At 34.0% G+C, this 22,751-nt stretch overlaps 1 protein-coding gene across 1 annotated transcript in view; it reads right to left on the minus strand.

Annotated features, from left to right (window-relative positions):
* LOC102509876 (ATP-binding cassette sub-family A member 3-like) overlaps positions 1-22,751 on the minus strand; it is a 94,913-nt gene that overhangs the window by 10,140 nt on the left and 62,022 nt on the right. The window contains 7 exon segments of the mRNA XM_032460896.1: positions 4,056-4,250; positions 4,473-4,598; positions 7,845-8,023; positions 10,400-10,558; positions 15,540-15,762; positions 18,995-19,199; positions 19,425-19,677. Of these exon segments, the coding sequence (XP_032316787.1) occupies positions 4,056-4,250; positions 4,473-4,598; positions 7,845-8,023; positions 10,400-10,558; positions 15,540-15,762; positions 18,995-19,199; positions 19,425-19,677 (1,340 nt within the window).

Here is a 22,751-nt window from a genome sequence, read left to right on the forward strand (position 1 = left end):
ATGTTGGATTTATTCCAGGGTCATGAGGATGGTTCAGAATTCACAAATCAATCAATGTGATAAACCACATTTACAAATGGAAGGATAAAAAAATCACGATCATCTTAAGATGCAGAAAGAACATATGACAAAGTTCAACGTCAACTCATGATAAAAGCTCTCATTAAAGTGGGTATAGAGGAAACATCTCAGAATTATAAAGGCCATTTATGATAAAACCACAGCCAACATGATATTCAATTCTGAAAAGCCAAAAGCCTTTCCTCCAAATTCAGGAACAAGACAAGGATGTCCACTCTTGGTACCTCTATTTAAGTACAGGATGTCCTAACCACAGCAATCTGACAAGAAAAAAAAAAGAAATAGATGGCATCCAAATTTGAAAGGAAGGAGTAAAACTCTCACTGTTTGCAGATAACATAATACCATGTACAAAATCCTAAAATCTCAAACCCAAAACTATTAGAAGTAATAAATGAATTCAGCAAAGTTGCAGAATATAAAATTAATATACAGAAATCTGTTGCATTTCTATACACTAATAATGAACTATCAGAAAGAGAAAGTAAAAAATCCCATTTAAAATCCCATCAAAAAGAAGAAAATACCTAGGAATAAACTTATCTAAGGAGATGGAAGCCCTGTAGGCTGAAAACTATGAAACACTGGTGAAGGAAATTGAAAATGATACAAAGGAGTGGAAAGATATTCCATGCTCTTGGATTTGAATAATTAATATTGTTAAAATGTCCAAACTACCCAAAGCTATCTATAGATTTAATGTAATCCCCCTATCAAAATACTCATGATATTTTTCACTGAACTAGAGCAAATAATTTTGAAACTCATATGAAACCACAGAAGACCCGGAATTGCCAAAGTACTCTTGAGATTAAAGGACAAAACTGGAGATATAACCCAGGCTTCAGAATATAGTGCAGAGCTACAATAATCAAAATAGTGTGGTATTGGCACAAAAAGAGACATATAGAACAATGGAACAGAATAGAGAGCTCAGAAATAAACCCACCCACTTATGATCAATTAATCTACAACAAAGGAGAAAAGATAGTCTCTTCAGTAAATTGTGCTGGGAAAACTGGACAGAACCATGTAAAAGAATGAAATTAGAACATTCTCTAACAGTGTATACAAAAATAAACTTAAAATGGATTAAAGAGCTAAATGTAAGATTTGAAACCATAAAACTCTTAGAGGAGAACATAGGCAGAACACTCAGACACAAATTATAGCAATAAATGAAAGCAAAAATAAACAAATGGAACCTAATTAAACTTAAAAGCAAGGAAACCTTTGATAACATGAAAATACAGCCCATGGAATAGGAGGAAATATTTGCAAATGATGCAGCTGACAAGGGGTTAATATCTAAAATATACAAACAAATATAAAAATCTAATATAAGACAGCCACTCCTGCATTCTTTTTATTACAATTTGCATGGAATATCTTTTTCCATCTCTTTACTTTCAGCCAGTGAGTATTCCCAAATCTAAATTGAGATTCTTGTAAATAGCATATAGTTGGATCTTGGTTATTCATCCATCAGCCTCTGTGGTTTTTTTTTCTCCCTCCTGGGAGTGGGGGCACTTTAGTCCATTCAGATTTATTGATAGGGAAGGACTAACTATTGCCATTTTGTTCATTGTTTTGTTTATCTTATAGCTCTTTTGTCCCTCTTTTTCTCTCTTTGTCTTCTTTGTGTTTCCTTACTTTTTATTTTTTGTATTAATAGGTTTGATTCCTTTCTCCTTTTCTTTTGTGAAACGTCCATACATATTTTCTTTGTGGTCACCAAGAGGCTTTTTAAAACTAGTAGCAACTTAAGTTCATTAGCAAAATTCTCTGCTTTTACCTCTTTTCCTCCAGTTTATATGCTATTGATGTCACAATTTACATTTTTATATTATCTATTAACATAACTTAATTATAGTAGTTTAAATACTCCTGTCTCTTAACTTTTATAGTAGAATTAAAAGCAATTTGGCCACCACTGATGCAACAATTCTGTTTTTGTAATGAGTTTTATACTTTATTAAGCTTTTGTGTTGCTGTTTAGTGCCCTTTTATTTAACTTGAAGAACTCCCTTTAGCATTTCTTGTAAAATAGATCTAGTGATGATAAACTACCTCAGTTCTGTTTGTCTGAGAAAATCTTTATCTCCTCTTCATTCTTGAAGTAAAGGTTTGCTGAAAGTTTTTGTCTTTCAGCACTTTGAATATATCATCCCACTAATTCTGGCCTACAAAGTCTCTGCTGAAAAAGCCACTGATAGTTTATGGGGGTTATCTTGTACATAACATGTCACTTTTCTCTTGCTGCTTTTAAAATTCACTCTGTCTTTAATTTTTTATAACTTGATGATAATGTATCTCAGTGTGGGTTTCTTTGGATTCATCTTGTTCATTAGTTTTTTTGGTCCTCCTAGATCTGCTATCTATGTCCTTCCCCATTTTTGTGTTTTTTTCATCCATTACTTCTTGAATAAGCTTTCTTATCCTTTCTTTCTCTCTCCTTCTCTTCAGACTTATACAATGCACATATTTATCCACTTAACAGCGTCTGTAACTTCCTTATGCTATTGTCACTCTTCTTTATTCTTTTTTCTTTTTGCTGTTCTCATCAGATGATTTCCACTGACCTGTCTTTTGAGTTTGCTTATCCTGTATTCTGCTTGATCTAGTTCACTGTTGAACCCTTCTGTTGAATTTTTCAATTCAGTTATTAGGTTCTTCAAATCTATGATTTCTGTTTGGTACTTATAAGTATTTTCTCTCCTTGTTAAAATTCTCGCTTTGTTCATGCACTGCTCTCATAAACTTGCTTAGCATAGTTACGATTGTTGTTTTGAATTCCCAGTCAGCTGAATCACTTATCTCTATTTATTAAGGTCCTTTTCTAGAGATTTATCTTGCTTTTTTGTTTGGAACATATTTCACTGACTCTTTATTTTCCCTGACTCCCTATATTGGTTTCTGTGCATTAGACCAAACAACCAACTCTCCTAGTCTAGGCAGACTGGACTCATGTGGAAGATAATATCACCAATCAACCTGGCCAAGGATTCTCAGATCCTCTTAAACCTTTGTGCTTGTCCAAATCATTGTCTGTGTTAGTGGCCTTAGGAGATTAAGGTGTAACAAGTCCTGTGAGGGCCTTAAAAATCCCAGAGGACTACCAGTTGCCTTCCCCATCATCTCCCAGATGCAGGCTAATTTGAAGTCCAATATTTGGGAAGCAGCTAGGAATGCTGGGGCACTAAATATGCAGTCTATAGACCTTTCCAGCAAAACTGAGAGCTGGGTGTATTTGTCTTCTTGCTTTGTACTGAACCATGGGCAATAATCACTGGGAGTGCTTGTGCACTTGCTAAAACTGCCCTTTTGTTCTCTGCATTCTTGGGGAATTCATAAATGCCACATCTTGTCAGCCCTCAGAGCTAGATGATTTGGGAACCAGTCTCTCAGGTGGTAGGCCTAAAAGTTGAGGAGCTAGGTATGTGGTCTGAACTCTTTAATCCTCAGGAAGAAGCTGGGAGTTGGGGGTTCTATCCTGCTTGTAAGGCATAGTTTTGTGTGGGGATGGGGTGGGGGGGGCTTTATGATGCAGTTATTTCTCAGCTTATCCTATGCATTTTGATGTGCATATTTTCTCAGTTGTGTGATGTGTGAGAGTCTCCCAAATAATTTTGAGATTTATCTCAGAGGGAACTGATCCCTGTGTAACTGTTTATTTTTGTGCATCCATGGAAGGAGGGAAAGTCAGGATCCTCCTATGCTACCATGTTGTTCTCCAATGCTTCAAAGAAAACTAAAGACACTCTTGTCTTAAGTTCTCATGGTAAGGCTTCTCTAACTGCCTCACCATCTCTCCTCAAAAATTTCTCTCTCTCTCTCTAGAATCCACTGGCTGAGTCAACAGTTTCATATCAATGCCTACCATGATTCATATTTATCATCTCCCACCACTTGCCTCTTACTTTCAACCACAAATCACCATGCTTCTCACATCTCAGAAAGTTATAGTGTCTTACCTTTAGGATATTTTTGGTGATGCTAAAGTGCTCAATGAACACATCCCCAGAGGTGGCAACCTCCTCTCCAGTCAAAATTTCAAAGGTAGTAGTTTTTCCAGCTCCGTTTAATCCAAGCAACCCAAAGCACTCCTCGTTTTGGATTGCAACAGAGATATTTCTCACAGCAAAAATGGCTGGCATTCCAAAATATATCTTTAAAAATACAGAAAACACAATATAGTAAAGAATAGTCATAGGTCACATAAAAAACACTTCAGACTACTATGGACTACCTCAGACAATTTCACAAGAACTCTTCTATTCTATTGGGAGAATACGCAGAGATCCCAAAGAACCACAGTGAGCCCTTGACACCCATGACCCACTCTTAAATAGAAGTGAAACCATCATAAGGTGGTCATTGAGTAGTGTTACCTTTGTGAGTTCCTTAATAAGCACTGTAGAATTCAGTGACTCCTGAGGGTGATTCAGGATTTTACTTCTCTCATTTTGTACATCTTCATCTTCAGATTCTCCAGATAATTCCATGGACACTTTATCCTATATTTTGAAAAGAAGACTCATACAGATGGATGCCCTTTAGACAGCTGGTTGGCTTCAGGGAGTGCTAAACTGGGAGATAATCTCAAAGTTGTCAAAAGAGGAGGTTTGAGTCAGTCCCAAATGACTTACTGCATATCACCTCAGTTCTCATGTATACATTTATTCCCTACTTCCAAAGTTTAAAAACTATACTCCTAGCTATGAACAAGTAGCATTTTCTTATCAAAATGGGCAACTTAACAAAGACTACAACTACAAAACTATCAATCATAACCAAAGTCATTTTTAATAATAATATATATTTCATAAGATATCAAAAGAGTTGAGAGTAGGGAAAGATTAACGCATTTCTGAGAAGAAGAATGGAGTCTAAGGACAGATTTACATAAGAAATGTCTAAGGTAAATTTAAATAAAATAAAAGCTCATCAGGAGACTTACAATGAGGAAGAAAAAAGAGGGGTAGGGCATCCCACATAGTGGAAAGAGCATGAAAGAATATAACTTGTATATCATTTTTTTAAACTTTAAACTTTTTATTTTGAAATAATTTTGATTAACAGAAGAGTCATAAAGACAGGACAGTTTCAGTATACATTTTAGCCTTCTCCTAATGACATAGTTATGATACATTGATCAAAACAGACAGATTAACACTGGTTCAATTCTATTAACTACAATCTTACTGAAGTTTACCTTTAATATCATTTTAATGTAAACTATTTAAGCATCACATCTATACAGACAAGGACATAAATCATAAATCCATATCTTAATTATTTTTGGTATAACTAGCCCTGATAAAGAAAGCAGAAAATTATCCCCAACAGTAACTAGAATTCTGACTTATAATTCCATATATATTATCATTTCTTAGTTTTGCCTGTTTTAAACATTACATAAATGAAATTCTACTTCATATATTATTTTGTGTCTGGCTTCTTTGGGCCAATTTATATTTGTGAGATTATTCCATGCTGCTGCATGAGTTATAGGCTATTCCTTTTGTAAAATGTTTCTCTTGTAGGCAACATATAGATGGGTCTTTAAAAAAATCCAGTCATCCACTTTATGTCTTTTGATTGGAACATTTATTCTATTTACATTTAAAGTGATTATGGATAGGTATGTACTTATTGCCACTTTGTTTATTGTTTTCTGGGTTTTTGTAGTTCTCTTGATTTTTCTTGTTCTCTTGTTTTCTTTCCTTGTAATCTGGTGATTTTCTTTAATGTTACATTTATATTTCTTTCTCTTAATTTTTGTGTATCTATTACAGATTTTCAGTTTGTGCTTACCATGACGTTCATATACAACAACCAATGTGTATAGCAGTCTGTTTTAAGCTGATGATCACTTAAGGACAAATGCATTTTAAAAGTACTACATTTTTCACTCACCCCCTCACCTTTTATATTTTTGATATCACATTTTGCATCTTTTTATTTTGTTTTGCTTAATTATTTTAGATACAGATTAATTTACTACTTCTGTCTTTTAACATTCATACTAATGTTATAGCTAGTTGATCCCACTACCTTTACTGTATGTTTGCCTTTACCAGGGAGATTTTTTTCTTTTCTAATTTTATTGTGTCTAGTCACAGCCTTTTCTGTTTAAAGACGTCCTTTTAATGTTTCTTGTAAGGCCAGTTTAGTGGTAATGAAATTCTTTAGCTTTTGCTTGTGTGGGAAATTCTCTCTCTCCTTAAATTCAGAATGAATCCTTGCCAGTAGAGTAGAGTAGAGTAGAGTAGAGTAGAGTAGAGTAGAGTAGAGTAATGTAGAGTATTCTTTGTTGTTTTTTCCCTTTCAGTACTCTGAATATATTATGCCAGTCCGTTGTGGCCTTGAAGATTCTGCTGAAAAATCAAGGTGACTAGTCTTATGGTGGTTCCCTTGTATGTAACTAGTTATTTTTTTTCTTGCTGCTTTTAAGATTCTCTCTTTATCTTTAATTTGTTATTTTAATTAAAATGTGTTTTGGTATGTGTCTCTTTGGGTTCATCTTGTTTGGGACTCTGTGATTTCTAGATTTGGATGTCTGTTTCCTTCTCCAGGTGAGGAAAGTTTCAGCCATTATTTCTTCAAATAAGGTTTCTGCCCCAAATTATCCTTTTGGGACCCCTATAATGCATATGCATATCTTAATGCTTTCTCAAGGGTCCCTTAAGCATCTTTAAATTTCTTTTTGTTGTTCCAATTGGGTGATTTCTACTACCCTGTCTTCTATTGGTCTGCCTTTATTACTATAGTTAAAAAAACACTTATGTATGGTAGCATAAGTCCACCATGTTGGTTCTTAAGATTTCCCTGGAGATTCTTGACACTGTGCATTTTCATGTAAATTTTAGAATCACTTTGCATTTCTGTGTAACCTTTAAGATTAGCTGATCATTCTACATACACACACACACACACACACACACACACACACACAAATATCCACTAGAATTTTGATTGGGATTGCACTGAATCTTTAGATCAATTTGGGAAATATTGTCATCTTCCCATGATTGGGTTTTCTGAAGCAAGAACATTGTATATTCCTTCATTTATATGTTTTCTTTAATTTCTCAATAGTTTTGAAAAATAATTTTCCATGTAAAGGTCTTATACAATAACTTCTGTTAGGGTTATTCCTAGGTAGTTTTTGTTTTTATGCTACTTAAATAACATCATTTAAATGTTTTATGCTATTCAAATTACATTATTTTATATTTCACTTTTTGCTGCTGGCTTGTATATAGACATACAACTAATTTTTCTATACAAACTTTTCATTAACAGTAGAACAGAGACAAGAAATTTGTATTTTAAGAAACCATCCAGGAGATTATGACAAATGCCAAAATTTGAGAACAACTGCTGTAGAGAGTTACTATTAAGTATGCATTCTTCAGGCCAGGAGAATCAATATTAAACAAGAGTTTATTAGAACTATCCAGAGGCAAAATCAGAGTGAATGAGCAATTTTGGGAAGACATGGTTCTCTGATACAGAAGATACTCAAGGGAAAGCTTTCTATTGTTATCAAAGTATTTAAAAATACCATGTCCTGACTGGTAGAGGCCATAATGTTTAGAAACCACAAAATTCAAATTATGATGAGATCTCTGATTTACATGGATCCCAAATAACATGAATTGATTTATATTCCTGTATCTCAGTAATGAAGTTAGGCATGTATAGAGGTATGCTTTTAGTCTTAGAGACATCTCTAAGTCTCCTACCCAGCTACTCACCTTATTAAATTTCTTGTAGGTACGAAAGAAAATATAGCGAAGCACAAATGTTCTTACTCTCCATGAGGTGGTTTCCAAAAGGAAAATCAAGAAGAGGAAAAGAAATCCTGTGACCGCCATTGCAATTACAAATCTTCCAATTCCATCTTCTTCCAAACTATATACACTACGCTCAGCTGCTGATGACAAAAACAACACAAAAGACACAGGCTTACTTAAAAAAATAAACCCAGTGAGCAAACTCTAAGAAATCAACAAACAGAACCAAATGGAATGGTTATCAAATAAGCAAAAAAATTAATATATTTTAAGGTATATTTAATAAATTTGTATGTCATGAAAATATCTTCAAAATCTATTAAGAGAGGCAAAAAGCTTTCATTCTATGAGTTTTGTCTTGCTATAGTTCTAGGCATCCATTACCAAACATATATCAGATGGTCAGAACCATTGGGTGAATTTGGCCTCGTAATACTAATCAGAGTACTGGGTGGTAGCAGAGGCTCTCCTGGCCCCCAAATATTTTTTTCTCTGGAAGTATTTCATATAGTGTTTCTGAAACTGGAGCAGGAGCAGAAGAATCATCTGATGATGATTACACATAAAACACTTTTACCTGTAAGGGAACACTAACATTTAAACTAAGTTGTAATTACCCAAGAGCTGGTACTTTTCCAATCATTTATTAGAAAAATTTAATAGTTACAAGATTCTGAATTCATGATACGGAGAACAGTACGCTCATGGAGGAGGTGAAGATGAGCAAATTTCTTTTTTTTTTTTTTTTGCTTTTAAAAAACTTTGTATTAAAACATTATATACATATATAGAAATCTGCCTAAGTGTAAGACTAGTGAATTTTTACAAACTGAAAATATTTACATAACCAGCAATATTTTTCATTCAGTTTTAAAATTTAACTGCATTATATTCTTTTTCTTTCTTTCCTTTCTTTCCTTCTTTCTTTCCTTCTTTCTTTCCTTTCTTCCTTCCTTCCTTTCTTTCTTTCTTTCCTTCTTTCTTTCTTCTTTTCCTTCCTTCCTACCTTCCTTCAAGTGTATTACCGTATGTACCTTTTATAGTGATGACCCGAAGCATTACATTGTGCATACATAACTTACCACAGTCATGGTGTCTTCCTTTTACCTGTTTGAGTGAAGTGAAAAAACTTTTCCATGATTTGTACCTCTTTAACCCCCCCATTTATTACTGTCTTAAATATTCCCACTACATACATTAAGAATATTTTCAGACAATGTTATCATTTTTCTTTTAACCACCAAACTCAAGAAAACTCAGGAGGAGAAAGTATACAGTATTCACCCATATTCTTACTCTTCCCAGTGTTCTTTCTTCTTCAATCATTTAATTTATGTTTATAGAATCTATACAGCCTATTCTTTTAGGACTTCTACAGGTGACAAACTGCTGTAGATTTCCTTCATCTGAAAATGTCTTGATTTCCCCTTCATTCTTAGAAGATATTTCCTATGTATATAGAATTTTGAGTTGACAGGTTTTTTTATTTCAGCACTTAAAAATAATGTGCCACTTCCTCTGGTCTTCTTGGTTTCTGATTTTAAAAAAATCTTCTGTAAACTAGGGAATTGTTTTGTCCTTATGGATGAGGTGTCACTTTTCTAAAGCTGCTTTCAAGATGTTCTCATCTTTAGTTTTCAAAGCTTGATTATATCTTGGCATGGATTTATTTGGTTTTAACATATTTAGAATTTACTAAGTTTCTTGAATCTGTGGGTTTATATATTTTATGCTTATTTTTTATTAATTCTTTATAAAATTGAGATATAATTGACATATAGCATTAGTTTTAGGTATACAACATAATAACTTGATACTTGTGTATGCTGAGACATGATCACTACAATCTAGTTAACATCCATCACTATACGTAGTTATGTGTTTTTCTTGTAATGGGAACTTTTAATACTGTCTTATCAACTTTCAATTATATGATACAGTATGATTAACTATTGTTACCATGCTGTGAATCATTACATCCCAATGATTTTATTTTATGACTGGAAGTTTGTGCCTTTTGATTCCTTTCACCCATTTCACCCAAGCCACTCCCCAGTCATCAATCTGTTACCTATGAGTTCTTTTTTTTTTAAAGAGTCCACCTGTTAAGTGAGATAATATGGTATTGGTCTTTGTCTGACTTAATTCATTTAGCATAATGCTTTCAAGGTATATCCATGATGTTACAAATGGCAAGACTTCCTCCTGTTTAATGGCTGAATAATATTCCATCATATACATACCATATTTTCTTTATCCATTCACTCATAGAGATCACTTCTCATGAGAAATTGCACTATGCATATAAGCTTTGAATCTTAGCTCTAACTCATTTAAGTCATGTGACAGAGTAAGTTATTCAGGTTTGTGTAAGCTTTAGTTTCCTCAAGGTGAGGATAACAACACATAATGAGTTATTATGAAGATTCAAAATAATATAGGTAGAGCTATTCACATGCAATAAGTAATTGACTAGTAGTAATTCTGATGAGCCTTGGGGAGCCCCAGATACTCACCTTTACTACAATCTATAGAGTAAGGAATATTTTTATTTGAGGAACATATCTTCTTTCTCTCTTCCATATCATAATATTTGCTGATGCTCATCCCCAAATTATGTATGGGTAGCAACATCAATGAATTAAGCAGGGGGCTTCTAGAAGCAGCTTTCTTGTCTGTGATTAAAAAGATGATAACATTATCATGCTTTGTATTATATGAGCTGACCCTGGGAAATAAAAGTTCCCCAAGTTGATCAAACTATGAAAAAATTACAAATTCATAATATCTTCATAAAACTCTTGCTACTAAAATGTCTTGTAGTATAGTTTGTGCTGATAATTATGGAATTGGAAGATCTTTTGGGGAAAGTTGGTGTCCATATAATTTGTCTTCCTTTCACCTGGTGTGAATAGGAAACCCATACTGATTATTTTTCATATTTCTTATTCTGTGTGATCAATAAAGAAACAAAGACATAATAGGAAATTCAGCCTAGGAGTCAACAGTGGGAAAGAGCTAAGGAACGTTTTATCAGTTGAAAGTTGAGATTTCTCTAAATATTAAATTAATGTGTATAATAGTTCATGAATATACATGAGGGAATATAAAACATGATTATGGGTTAAGATATTAAGCCTTCAAGACTGAGTTCAGGTAATTGGGAATAAAAATAAAATATGTCTCAGCAAAAAATTATTTATCAGATACTGACAAAAGAGAGGTGACCAGCAAAGAATGATAGGGGACAAGTGAGGTTCCCTAGATATTAATTTTCTAAGTGATGAAGTCATACCAGTGTTCTTTCTTCTTCAATCATTATGCTAAGTGAAATAAGCAGACACAGAAAGACAAATATTGTATATTTCCACTTCTATGAGGTAGCAGAAAGAATAATTCTGGACATATAGTTGTTCAGATAACTTTTTTATTGTGCTAAAATATAAATATTATTATTATAACTACTTGTAAGTATACAATTCAGTGGCGACAAATGTATTCACAGTATAGTGTAATTATCACCACTATCTTTAGCCAAAACTTTTTCATTTTCCCCAAGAAAAACTCTGTGCCCACTAAATATGACTCTCCCTACTTTCCCGCCCCTAGGCCCTGGTAACCTTTACTCTACTTCTGTCTTTATGAATTCCTACTCTAGATACCTCATAGAAATGGAAATATACAGTATTTGTCTTTCTGTGTCTGCTTATTTCACTTAGCATAATGTCTTCCAGTTCCATCCATGATGTGGCATATATAAAAATTTTTATTCATTTCATAGCTGAATGAGTAACATTTCATTATATGGATATACTGTATTTGTTTACCTATTCACTTTTTGGTAGACACTTAGATTGCTTCCACCTTTTAGCTATTGTGAATAATGCTACTATGAACATTGGTGTATAAATATTTTTCTGGTCCTTGATTTAAAAATTTTTGGATATATACCTAGGAGTGAAATTTCTGAGTCATATGGTGGATCCATGTTTGACTTTTTGGAAAACTGCCAAACTCTTTTCCATGGTTGCAATACCATTTTCTTTTCCCACCAGCAATGTACAGGGTTTCTAATTTCTCCACATTCTTGGCAAAATATGTTATTTTACTTTTAAAAATAATAGCCATCATAGTGGGCATGACGTGATATCTCGTTGTTTTGATTTGCATTTTCCTAGTGACTAATGATGCTGAGCACCTTTTCATGTGCTTGTTGGCCATTTATACATCTTCTTCAGAAAAATGTTATGTTTAAATTCTTTGCACATTTTTTACTTGGAATAATTGTCTTTTTCTTGTTGAATCATGAATACACTGTACTTTTAGATACTAGACCTTTGTTAGGTATATGATTTTCAAATATTTCCGTCATTCGATTGATTTCTTCTTGCTTTGTTAATGTCCTTTGATATACAAAAGTTTTACATTTTGATGCTATCCAGTTTATACATCTTTTCTTTTGCTGCTTGTTCTTTCAGTGTCATGTCTAAGAATCCGTTGCCAAAATCAAGGTCATTAAGATTTACTGTTTTCTTCCAAAAGTTTTATGGTTTCAGCACTTATATTTAGGTCATTGGTACATGTTGAGTTAATTTTTGTATATGGTATGAGGTAGGATCCAGCTTTCACTCTTTTGGATGTGACTATTTAGTTTTCTCAGTGTCATTTGTTGAAAAAACTATCCTTTCTCCCAGTGAATGGTCTTGACACCTTTGTTGAAAAATCAACTTACCACATACGTAAACATTTAGTTAGGGCTCTCTATTCTATTTATTGTTTTATAGATGTGTCCTTATGCCAGTACCATACTGTTTTAATTATTGTAACTATGTAACTAAGTTTTGAAGTCAGAAAGTATGAGACCTCCAACTTTCTTTTTCTTTTTCTAGTTTTGGTCACTCTGTGCCAATTGCAATTCTGTGTGTTTGAGGATTGGCTTTTCCATTTCTGTAAAAATACATGTTGGAATTTTATGGAGATTACTGTTGAATCTGTAGACTGCTTTAGGTAGTATTATCTGAACATTGTTAAGTCTTCTAATCCATGAACACAGATGTCTTTCCATGTATTTAGGTTCTGTTTAATTTCTTCCAGCAGCGTTTTGCAGTTTTTAGCACAAGTCTTTGATCTCCTTGGTTGGAATTTTTCCTAAATATTTCATTATTTTATATGCTTTATAAATGGAGTTTCTTTTCTTAAAATTCATTCTCAAATTGTTTATTGCTGGTATACAGAAACACAACTGATTTTTGTGTGTTAATCCTGTAACCTGAAATTTTGCTAATTTTTTCATTAACTACAGTAACCTTCTTTAGGATTCTTTGGGGTTTAGAATTCTTGATTGACAGGTTTTAAATTTTTTTTACTGTCTTCTGGTCTTCATGGTTTTTAATGTGATATCCACTATTAATTTTATCAAGAAATTTTAGTGCTTGGTTAGTTGATTCTGTCTTGATGTTTACAAGATCTTCCTTTTGGATTTTTACAGTTTTATTACAACATGTCTGCATGAGGATCTCTGAATTCATCCTTCACTGAGCTTCTTGGATTTGTAGATTCACATCTTTCATCAAAGCTGGGACTATTATTTCTTGAAATATTCTTTATTCCTTCTTTTCTCTCTCTGATCCTTTTGGGACTCTATAATGTGTGTACTGGTCTGTTTGATGGTGTCCCACGGGCCCCTTAAGCTATGTTCACTTTTCTTCACTACTTTTTCTGTCTGCTCCTCAGAATCAATACTATCAATTATCCTGTACCTAAATTCACTTCTGCACACTTAAATCTATTTTGAATCCCTCCAGTGAATTTTTTCATTTCAGCTATTGTACTTTTAATTTCTGTTTAGTTATTTAAAAAACTTTTATCTCTTTATTGTTCATCTCTATTCTGTGGGACATTATTCTTGTGGTAACCTTTAGGTTGTTTTTGTGTGTGCACATTATTTTCCTTAGGCCTTCAAGTATATTCAAGACAGAAGTTTTAAAGTCTTTGGGCTTTCTGAGGGACAGTTTATGTTAATTTTGATTCTTTGAATGGGCAATATTTTTCTGTTTCTTTGTATACCTTGGGAACTTTTTTGAAAATTGGATATTGGAATATTATAATATGCTAACTCTGGAAAACAGGTTCTCCACCTTCTCTAGGGTTTTCTGTTATTTGCTAACATTTTTATTGTTAGAGGCTGTAGTACTCAGTGTGTCTAATAACTTTCTCAAATACTTTTGCTGAGATTTTATTCCTTGACATGAGTGGTCTCTGTTCCTAGGTTTGTTTGACATGGATTTCTTTGAATGTCTAAATGTACAACAAAACAAAACAAAACTCTACCAATGCTTGAAGACAATCCCTGTGTTGTAACCCTCTTTCAATACTTAGCCAGACTTGCAATGAGCCTAGGAATCAGCCCAAAGTGAAAGCTTATGGTCTTCACAGGTGCTTCCTGAGCAATCAAGAATGTGTGTGGCTGTCTAAAATGGGTGATTTTGAATGCCCTAATTTCCCAAAGTAATTTTCTGTGGATGTATGTCTCTTGCCTTAGGCAGTCTCATGCATAAATTGTCATATTTTTCCTCGGGCATCTGATAATTGTTTATTGACCTTACATTTTTTAGCAATGCTTATTACTTTTAATGCCTGCTGAGTTCTGAGTTAGGTGAAACAGAGATGAGTGCCTCATATCATTTCTTCAGGTAACTCCCAGGTAGAAGAGAACAGATCTATACCCAAATTTGTGAAGATCTGCTCAGCTCCCTAGGAAAATAGGGATAAAGGTCCCACAATGGGAACCATGACTGTATCTTCAAGACTGCTGCCATGATAAAGACAAGGTCAGGGAAATGTGAGTAAAAACACTACAAATCTTTCCCACTGTTTTAAGTTCTTCTTCTTGATTCAGCATTTCCTTGGTTGTAAAACCTTGACCATTTTCCAGAGTTCTGATGGAGCTCGTTATGAAAGTGTCTTTTTTTTTTTTTTAATGTTTCTGTGGAGGGCTGGTTGCTTGGAGCTGCCTACTCGGCTGTTTTGCTGAGGTCACTCCCTATATTGTTTTTATTCTTTTTTGTTACTACATGTTTTGTAGTCTACTTCAGAGATCAATTATTTCCCATAGTTTAATATTCTCTCTTGAATAGGTGTGCAAGAGTATTATAATAGGTCTTCAGCTGACTCAGGGAATTCTTTCATGGGAGGGCAAGGCCTAAGGTCAGTAAATGGGTTGGAAACCTATTCTTCTCAGTCTCTGCAAGACCAAGGGTAACTGGATTACTTAAAACAGATTAATGTTTGTAGAGTGATTTAATAAAAGAGTGGCAGCAGTCTGTCTTCTAAGAAACTCCTATTTCTGATCATTGCCAGTCCAGTCAATCTCTCCTGAATCTCAAAATAAAAAGATAAGTATTCTGCAAATCCTGCATCAAAAGGCCTAAAGGAAGGGGATTGGGTTAGTGAAAATATCAGTGTCATAATTTGTTTTGCATTGTACACAACATAATTCCTATAATATTAGTGACATTACAATAAAAGGTTAACTTATCACTAGCATATTTTTTTCCCAGAAACTCAGAACCAAACAAGTTTGTGATGTTCTTATCTTCAAGCCAATTCCTCTTTAATCATTCCCCTGGAAAGAGGGAAATCGTGTTAAGTCCTTACCTTTTCTTTCACTTAGTAAGAGATCTGCAATTACACCAAAAATCCCAGCACAATAGTTAAATATGACGAGCTTGATGTAGGCACTGGTATGACTAGCAAACAGGAAACTTATCAGGTACATGAAGGGAATGACAGACCAACCAAACAGCATGAGGATGAAGAATGTGTCCAGAAAGTGGTAATCTTTGACCAATAATTCCAATCCACACCACATGAACACCACCTGAGACACAGAACAGAGAAGTCAAGTCAAAGTGGAGAAAACGGAAATATCTGAGAACACAAGTCTAAAAACTTGAAGAAAATCTTTCTTTGTTAGAACACAGAACTATTTATTGATCAGATAATTTTGTAAGTATGACTGCGAGGTACTTCCACTTTTTCCTTATCAGTGAGCAGGACCTCTACTTGCCTTTCTCCTTGTTTTAATCTACTTGAAACTTGTTTTTGTCTACTTGGAACAGTTTCATTTTGTTCTTCTTGAACAATATCAAAGGATCGTCTGTCTTCCTCTTCGCCCAACCCCAAATAAACCCACTCTCAATATTTCCAGAAATTGTATCACCTAGTAGGAAAACTTTTGTGTCAAGGTTTTCATTCTGGAAGCTGGAAGCAGTGATAATAAGGGACCTACTTTTCACAGCTCTCTATTTTTAGATTCTGCCTCTTGGCTCTACTTTGTTTTCCTACTCCTCCTCTCCCTATCTCAGACACTCAGGTGAGAAGCACACAGGGAAGCCCAAAGCTACAGGGGATCTAAGTAAGGAAATAGAGAACCCATAGCACTGTTAAGGAAAATAAGTTTCCAGAGATTTACATTGTGTAAGTTTATTAATTGTAGTTTCTCCAAATATTCCAGAGTTATCTATTGTGAACTATTAAATGCTTATGTAGCACCATCCTTGAGAAGTGGACAGTAGGGTTAAGCAGAAAATAGCTACTATTCTCTATCACTATTTGGATATTATAGGCATGGCTGATTTGTTTCTGTCACAGCAGACTTTCAATTTCAAGAGAAATGGAATGAATTCAATCACTTAACCCATGTTGTAACATGTATGATAATTTTATTACTTTTTAAGATTGAATAATATATTATTATATGTGTACATCACATTTATTTATCTATTTATCCATCAATGAACATTTGGGTTGGTTCCACCAGTTGGCTATTGTGAATATTATTGCTAAAAACATGAATGTACAAATATTTGTTCAAATTCTTGCTTTCAATTCTTTTGGGATCCTACTGTTAGTGGAAATGCTAAATCATACGGCAATTCTATGTTTAATTTTTTGAGGAAGTGCCGTACATTTTCCCACAGCAGCTGCATCATTTTATATTCCCACAATCAATGCACAGAGTTCCAGTTTCACCACATCCTTCCAACACTTGTCATTTTCTCTTTTTGATAGAAGCCATCTGAATAGGCATGAAGAGGTATCTCATTATGGTTTTGATTCACTTTTCCCTAATGATTACTGATGTCAAGCATCTTTTCATGCACTTATTGGGCTTCTTTGGAGAAATGTCTACTCAAGCTCTTGGCCCATTTTTGAATTGGGTATGTTAATTTTTAGGAATTTCTTATATTTTCTGGATATTAATTCCTTGTCAAGCCTATAATTTCAAATATTTTCTCCCATTTTGTGGATTGCCTTTTCACTGTTGACAGTGCTCTTTGATTTATATGTCTTTTTTCAATTTTCAAAAAATCCGATTTATCTTTTTATTTCTCCTGCTTGTGCTCTTGCTGCCACATCCAAGAAACCATTGTAGCATCATGATTCGGTATTTTTGCAGATTACACTCCATCACAGGGTATTACAAGATAATGGCTATAATTCCCCGAGCTATACAGTATATCCTTGTTGCTTATCTCTGTTATGTATAGTAGTTTCTATCTGTTAATCCCATACCCCTAATTTGTCCCTCTCCCCTTACCTCCCCACCCTGGTACAAGTTTATTTTCTTATCAAGTACACACAAAATATTTACCAAATTGACCACATGCTAGATCATAAAATATGGCTCAACATATTTCAAATGGATAAAATAATTCATATAATCTCAGAGAAAAGTGACACCAAGATATGAATACAGTTTCAAACTGCTTAGAATCAAATCATACATTTCTAGAAAACCTCACAGTTTGAAGATATTTTAGAAATTAGAAAATATTTGGAAACTAGTGATTTATCAAACAATATATCAAACCTGCGGCATGCAGCTAAAGCAACTAGATAGTTTTTAAAAAAATAAATAAAAGTTTAAGATTTTCACAATATATGCATAGAATGGTAGGGGGTGTTTGGTAGAGAATGGAGGAGGAAGATCATGGAGCATGAGGCAATACCTGCATTTAGCTCCCCCAGTTAGTTCCTGCGATGACAGAAAAGATCAGTGGCCGTCACAAAGTTAGCAGTTTGTCCTTACCTTTCTGAGTGGCTGTCTGGGAAGCCAAGAGAGGAAAGCAGCACTGAACTCCTTGGCTGCAGTAGTGCATATGGCAACAGAAAGAATATTACATTTCCCTCTCTACCCTGGAGCTCTCCATACTATTTTCATTGTCTAATCCTTTTTATCTTTCTAGGTTGTGTAGGATCCTAGCTCTTCCTCAGAACAATACTCCAACTCTACAGCCCTATGGACAATGATCCTAAGTCCTTTAATAGACAAGGGAGCCAGTGAAACTGGCCTCCAAGCCCTACATCTCATTTAAGAGAAACAAATAGGTGTGCTTTAACTTTATAGCAGTGTCTCACTGCCCTTCCCATAGGATAGAAGTGTATATAAAAAAGGAGGGGAAAGTAACAAGCATATAAAAAGGATATAAAAAAGGAGGGGAAAGTAACAAGCATAAACAGACCACAAATTATCCTGATGTTGCTTTCAATAATAAGCGTTTCAATAACTTTTCACTAATGATTCAACATTCAAATGCTCAAAAACTCACACAAACACAAAATTTGAATGGTTCATGATATAAAGTTTTAAAATCTCTTGAGGGAAACTGCAAAAGCTGACCAAGGGACTGTCTTATATAACAAGGAATCTCAACAGATGACAAGATGGGAAAGCACCAGGAGCAGGAGAAAAATATTTGTAAAGTATTTGTCTTTGTTTAATATGGGACTGGTCTTCTAGTACGACTGGTCGTATCCTTCTATATTCATTGCAGCTTTGTGGCATGTTCATATTGAAGAGCAAGAATATCAGAAGCCAGCTCAAGAGACACATTCTTGTTTCAGCAACAATAGCATTTTATTATTTTTTTTAAGTATATAGAAAATTTTCACTATGGGACACATTCCACAATGTATTTTCTGACATAATGAGCCAAGGAATTTTTATCTTTCTTGAGAAATTTAAATTTAAGTTAATATTAGCCAAGTAGAAATTTCCTGGGGTTTATTAGTGAATGAGCTCTTAAAATCCTTTGTCTAATACTCACCATTAGTAAGCAGCAGGAAATGAAGAAGATGAAGAAGTCCCATGCCAGAGCAGAGAGCCAGAAGTTAATGGCATAAACCCCACTCAAAAACTGTATGTGCTTTGCCCTAGTGACTCTCTCAGTCACTGTCAGGAGACAAAAGCCACTGACGAAAATACTCATTCCAAAAAACAAATTTAAAGCTATAGACATTCCTGACAATCCTCTACAAAAGAATGAACAAAGAGAACACACTGGTAAAACAACAAAGTAGGAAATACTAATTTTCTAACAATAGCTTTTAATTATTATTTATTTATTATAAATTAAATTTATTATTATTAGCTAGTTTATTATTTTATTAACTTTTAAAATGAACTTTTAATTAAGAACATGGTCAGATAGGGAATAGGGGATCTATTTAAAGCTTAAAATAAAAGTGCATACATACCCTCTAGTAGATTTACCAGTAGTAATACGTGTAGGCTGAGGTTTGTTGATGATTGTAATGGAAGCATCAGGGCCAGAAAGTGACTTAAAAATAACATTATCTAATACTGCTAGAGATAATGATGATGAATGGTATGCCTCATCGTTGAACCAAAAGGTAATTGTCTTTTGGTCTCCATTAACCTCAATGGAAAATGCAATAATGCATGAGTAAATGCATTCTTGACTATTCACCAAATACTCCTCCAGATCACCTGGAATAAGAAAACAATACTGGTCCCGGGCTCAGCATGCAATAGAGATCACTTACTATGTATTTTAGAAAGAGAGAACTCAGTAATTCTACTTGCCTGATACTTTTTCTGTTTCTAATATCTCACAACAGTTCCGACGCACTTTGACCATTCAATTCAAGAACTTCATTCATCAAAAAGTCTACAAATAATAAATGCTAAAGAGGGTGTAGGAAAAAGGGTACCCTCCTATACTGTTGGTGGGAATGTAAATTTATGCAGCTGCGATGGAAAACAGTACGGAAAGTCCTTAAAAAACTAAAACCAGACTTAGCATATGATCCAGCAATCCCACTCCTGGGCATATATCAAGAAAAGACAAAAGCTCTTATTCAAAAAGATACTTGCACCCCAGTATTCATAGCAGCACTATTTATAGTAGCCAAGACATGGAAGTAACTTAAGTGTCCATACAAAGAACTCATACTTATCCCTCTAAAACTCTTCCAAAAGACTGAAGAAGGGGAATATTCTCAAATTCATTCTATGAAGCCACCATCACCCTGATATAAAAATCAAAGACACTAAAAAAATATTACAGGCCAGTATTGTTGATGAACATAGATTCAAAAATCCTCAACAAAATATTAGCAAACAGAATCCAACAACAGATTGAAAAGATCATACACTATAATCAAGTTGGATTCATCCCCGGGACACAAGGGTGGTTCAACATATGCAAATCAATCAATGTGATACACCACATCAACAAAAGAAAGGACAAAAATCACATGATTTTCTCAATAGGTGCAGAAAAAGCATTTGATAAAAGTCAACACCCTTTTATGATAAAAACTGTTACCAAAGTGGGTATAGAGGAACACATCTCAACATAATAAAAGCTATTTATGAAAAGCCCTTAGCCAAAATAATACTCAATGGTGAAAAGCTTAAAGTCTTTCCACTAAAATCTGGAACAAGACAAGGATGCCTACTCTTATCATTTCTATTCAACATAATATTGGAAGTCTTAGCCATAGCAATCAGACAAGAAAAAGAAGTAAAAGGGATCCAAATTGGAAAAGAGGTAAAAATTTTACTATATGTGGACAACATGATACTATATATAGAAAACCCTAAAGGCTCCACACAAAAACTACTGGAGCTGATAAAAAAAATTTGTCAAGCTAGCAGAATACAAGATTAACATACAGAAATCAGTTGCATTTCTTTACACTAACAATGAAATATCAGAAAAGGAAAATAAAGAAACAATCCCTTTTAAAACCACATTAAATAAACAAACAAATAAACAAACAAACAAACAAATAAATAAATAAATACACTTAATAATAAAACCTGACCAAGGAGATGAAAGACTTATATGAGGAGAACTATAAAAAACTGATTAAGAAAATGAAAGATGATTTAAAGAAATGGGAAGATATTCCATGCTCTTGGATTGGAAGAATTAATACTGTTAAGATGGGCATATTACCCAAAGCAATCTACAGATTTAATGCAATCCCTATCAAATTACCCAGGACATTTTTCACAGAACTTGAATGAATAATCCTAATATTTATATGGAATCACAAAAGACCCAGAACTGCCAAAGCACGGAAAAGAACAAAGCTGGAGGAATAACCCTCCAAGACTTCAGACAATATTACAGAGCTATAGTAATCAAAACAAAAGGAAATCCTCCTACACTGTCAGTGGAAATGTAGGTTAGTGTGACTATTACAGAAAAAAGTTTGGCGATTCCTTAAAAAACTAAAAATAGACTTACTATATGATCCAGCAATCCCACTCCTGGACATATATCCAAAGGGAACTTTAATTCAAAATGATACAGGCACCCCAATGTTCATAGTAGCACTATGTACAATAGCCAAGACATGGAAACAACCTAAACATTCATCAGCAGATGACTGGATAAAGAAGTTGTGGTACATTTATACAATAGAATACTATTCAGCCATAAAAAAGAATAAAATGTCATTTGCAGCAACACAGATGGGCCTGGAGATCATCATTCTAAGTGAGGTAAGCCAGAAAGAGAAGGAAAAATACCATATGATATAATTTATATGTGGAATCTAAAAAAAAGTCAAAAGTGAACATATTTTCAAAACAGAAACAGATCCACAGACATAGAAATCAAGCTTATGGTTACCAGGGTGGAATAGGAGTGGGAAAGAATAAGTTGGGAGTTCAAGATTTGCAGATACAAACTACTATATATAAAATAGATAAACAACAAGTTTCTACTGTATAGCACAGGGAACTATATTCAATATCTTGTAGCAACCTTGTATATGTATGACTGAAACATTATGCTATACACCAGAAATTGAAACAACATTGTAAATGGACTGTAGTCCAATTTTCTTTAAAAAATGGAAAAAAATTTTTAAAAATCTTGATGGTGTAAAATGCCTAGAAGAAAACAGAGAGAAGGCTCCTTGACATTCATTTTTGTGTTGGTATTTTGGATATGACAGTGAAAACATAAGCAACAACACCAAAAATAAACAAGTGGGACTACATCAAACTAAAAAGTTCCTACACAGTAAGGGAAACTATCAGCAAAATGAAAAAGCAATCTAAGGAACAGGAGAAAATATTTGCAAATGATGTATCTGATAAAGGGTTAATATCCAAAGCATATAAGGAATTCATACAAATCAATAGAAAAAAAAATCTAGTTAAAAAATAGGCCAAGTACCTAAATAGATAGTTTCCCAGAGATGGCATACAAACAGCCAACATGTATAAGAAAATGTGCTCAACATCACTGTTCATCTGGGAGATACTAATCAAAATCTCAATAAGATAGCACCTCACATCTGTTCAGAATGGGTATCATACAAATGACAAGAGATAGCAAGTCCTGACCAGAATGTTTAGAGAGAGAATCCTTGTACACCAATGGTGGGAATGTAAACTGGTATAGCCACTATGGAAAACAGTATGGGGGTTTTCAAACAATTAAAAGTGAGGCCTACCATATGATCCAACCAGTCTACTTCAAATAAAATCACTTCAAGAGATATTTGCACCCCATGCTCACCACAGCATTATTCACAATA

Source organism: Camelus ferus, chromosome 18 (genome assembly GCF_009834535.1).
Source record: "Camelus ferus isolate YT-003-E chromosome 18, BCGSAC_Cfer_1.0, whole genome shotgun sequence".
NCBI lineage: Eukaryota > Metazoa > Chordata > Mammalia > Artiodactyla > Camelidae > Camelus > Camelus ferus.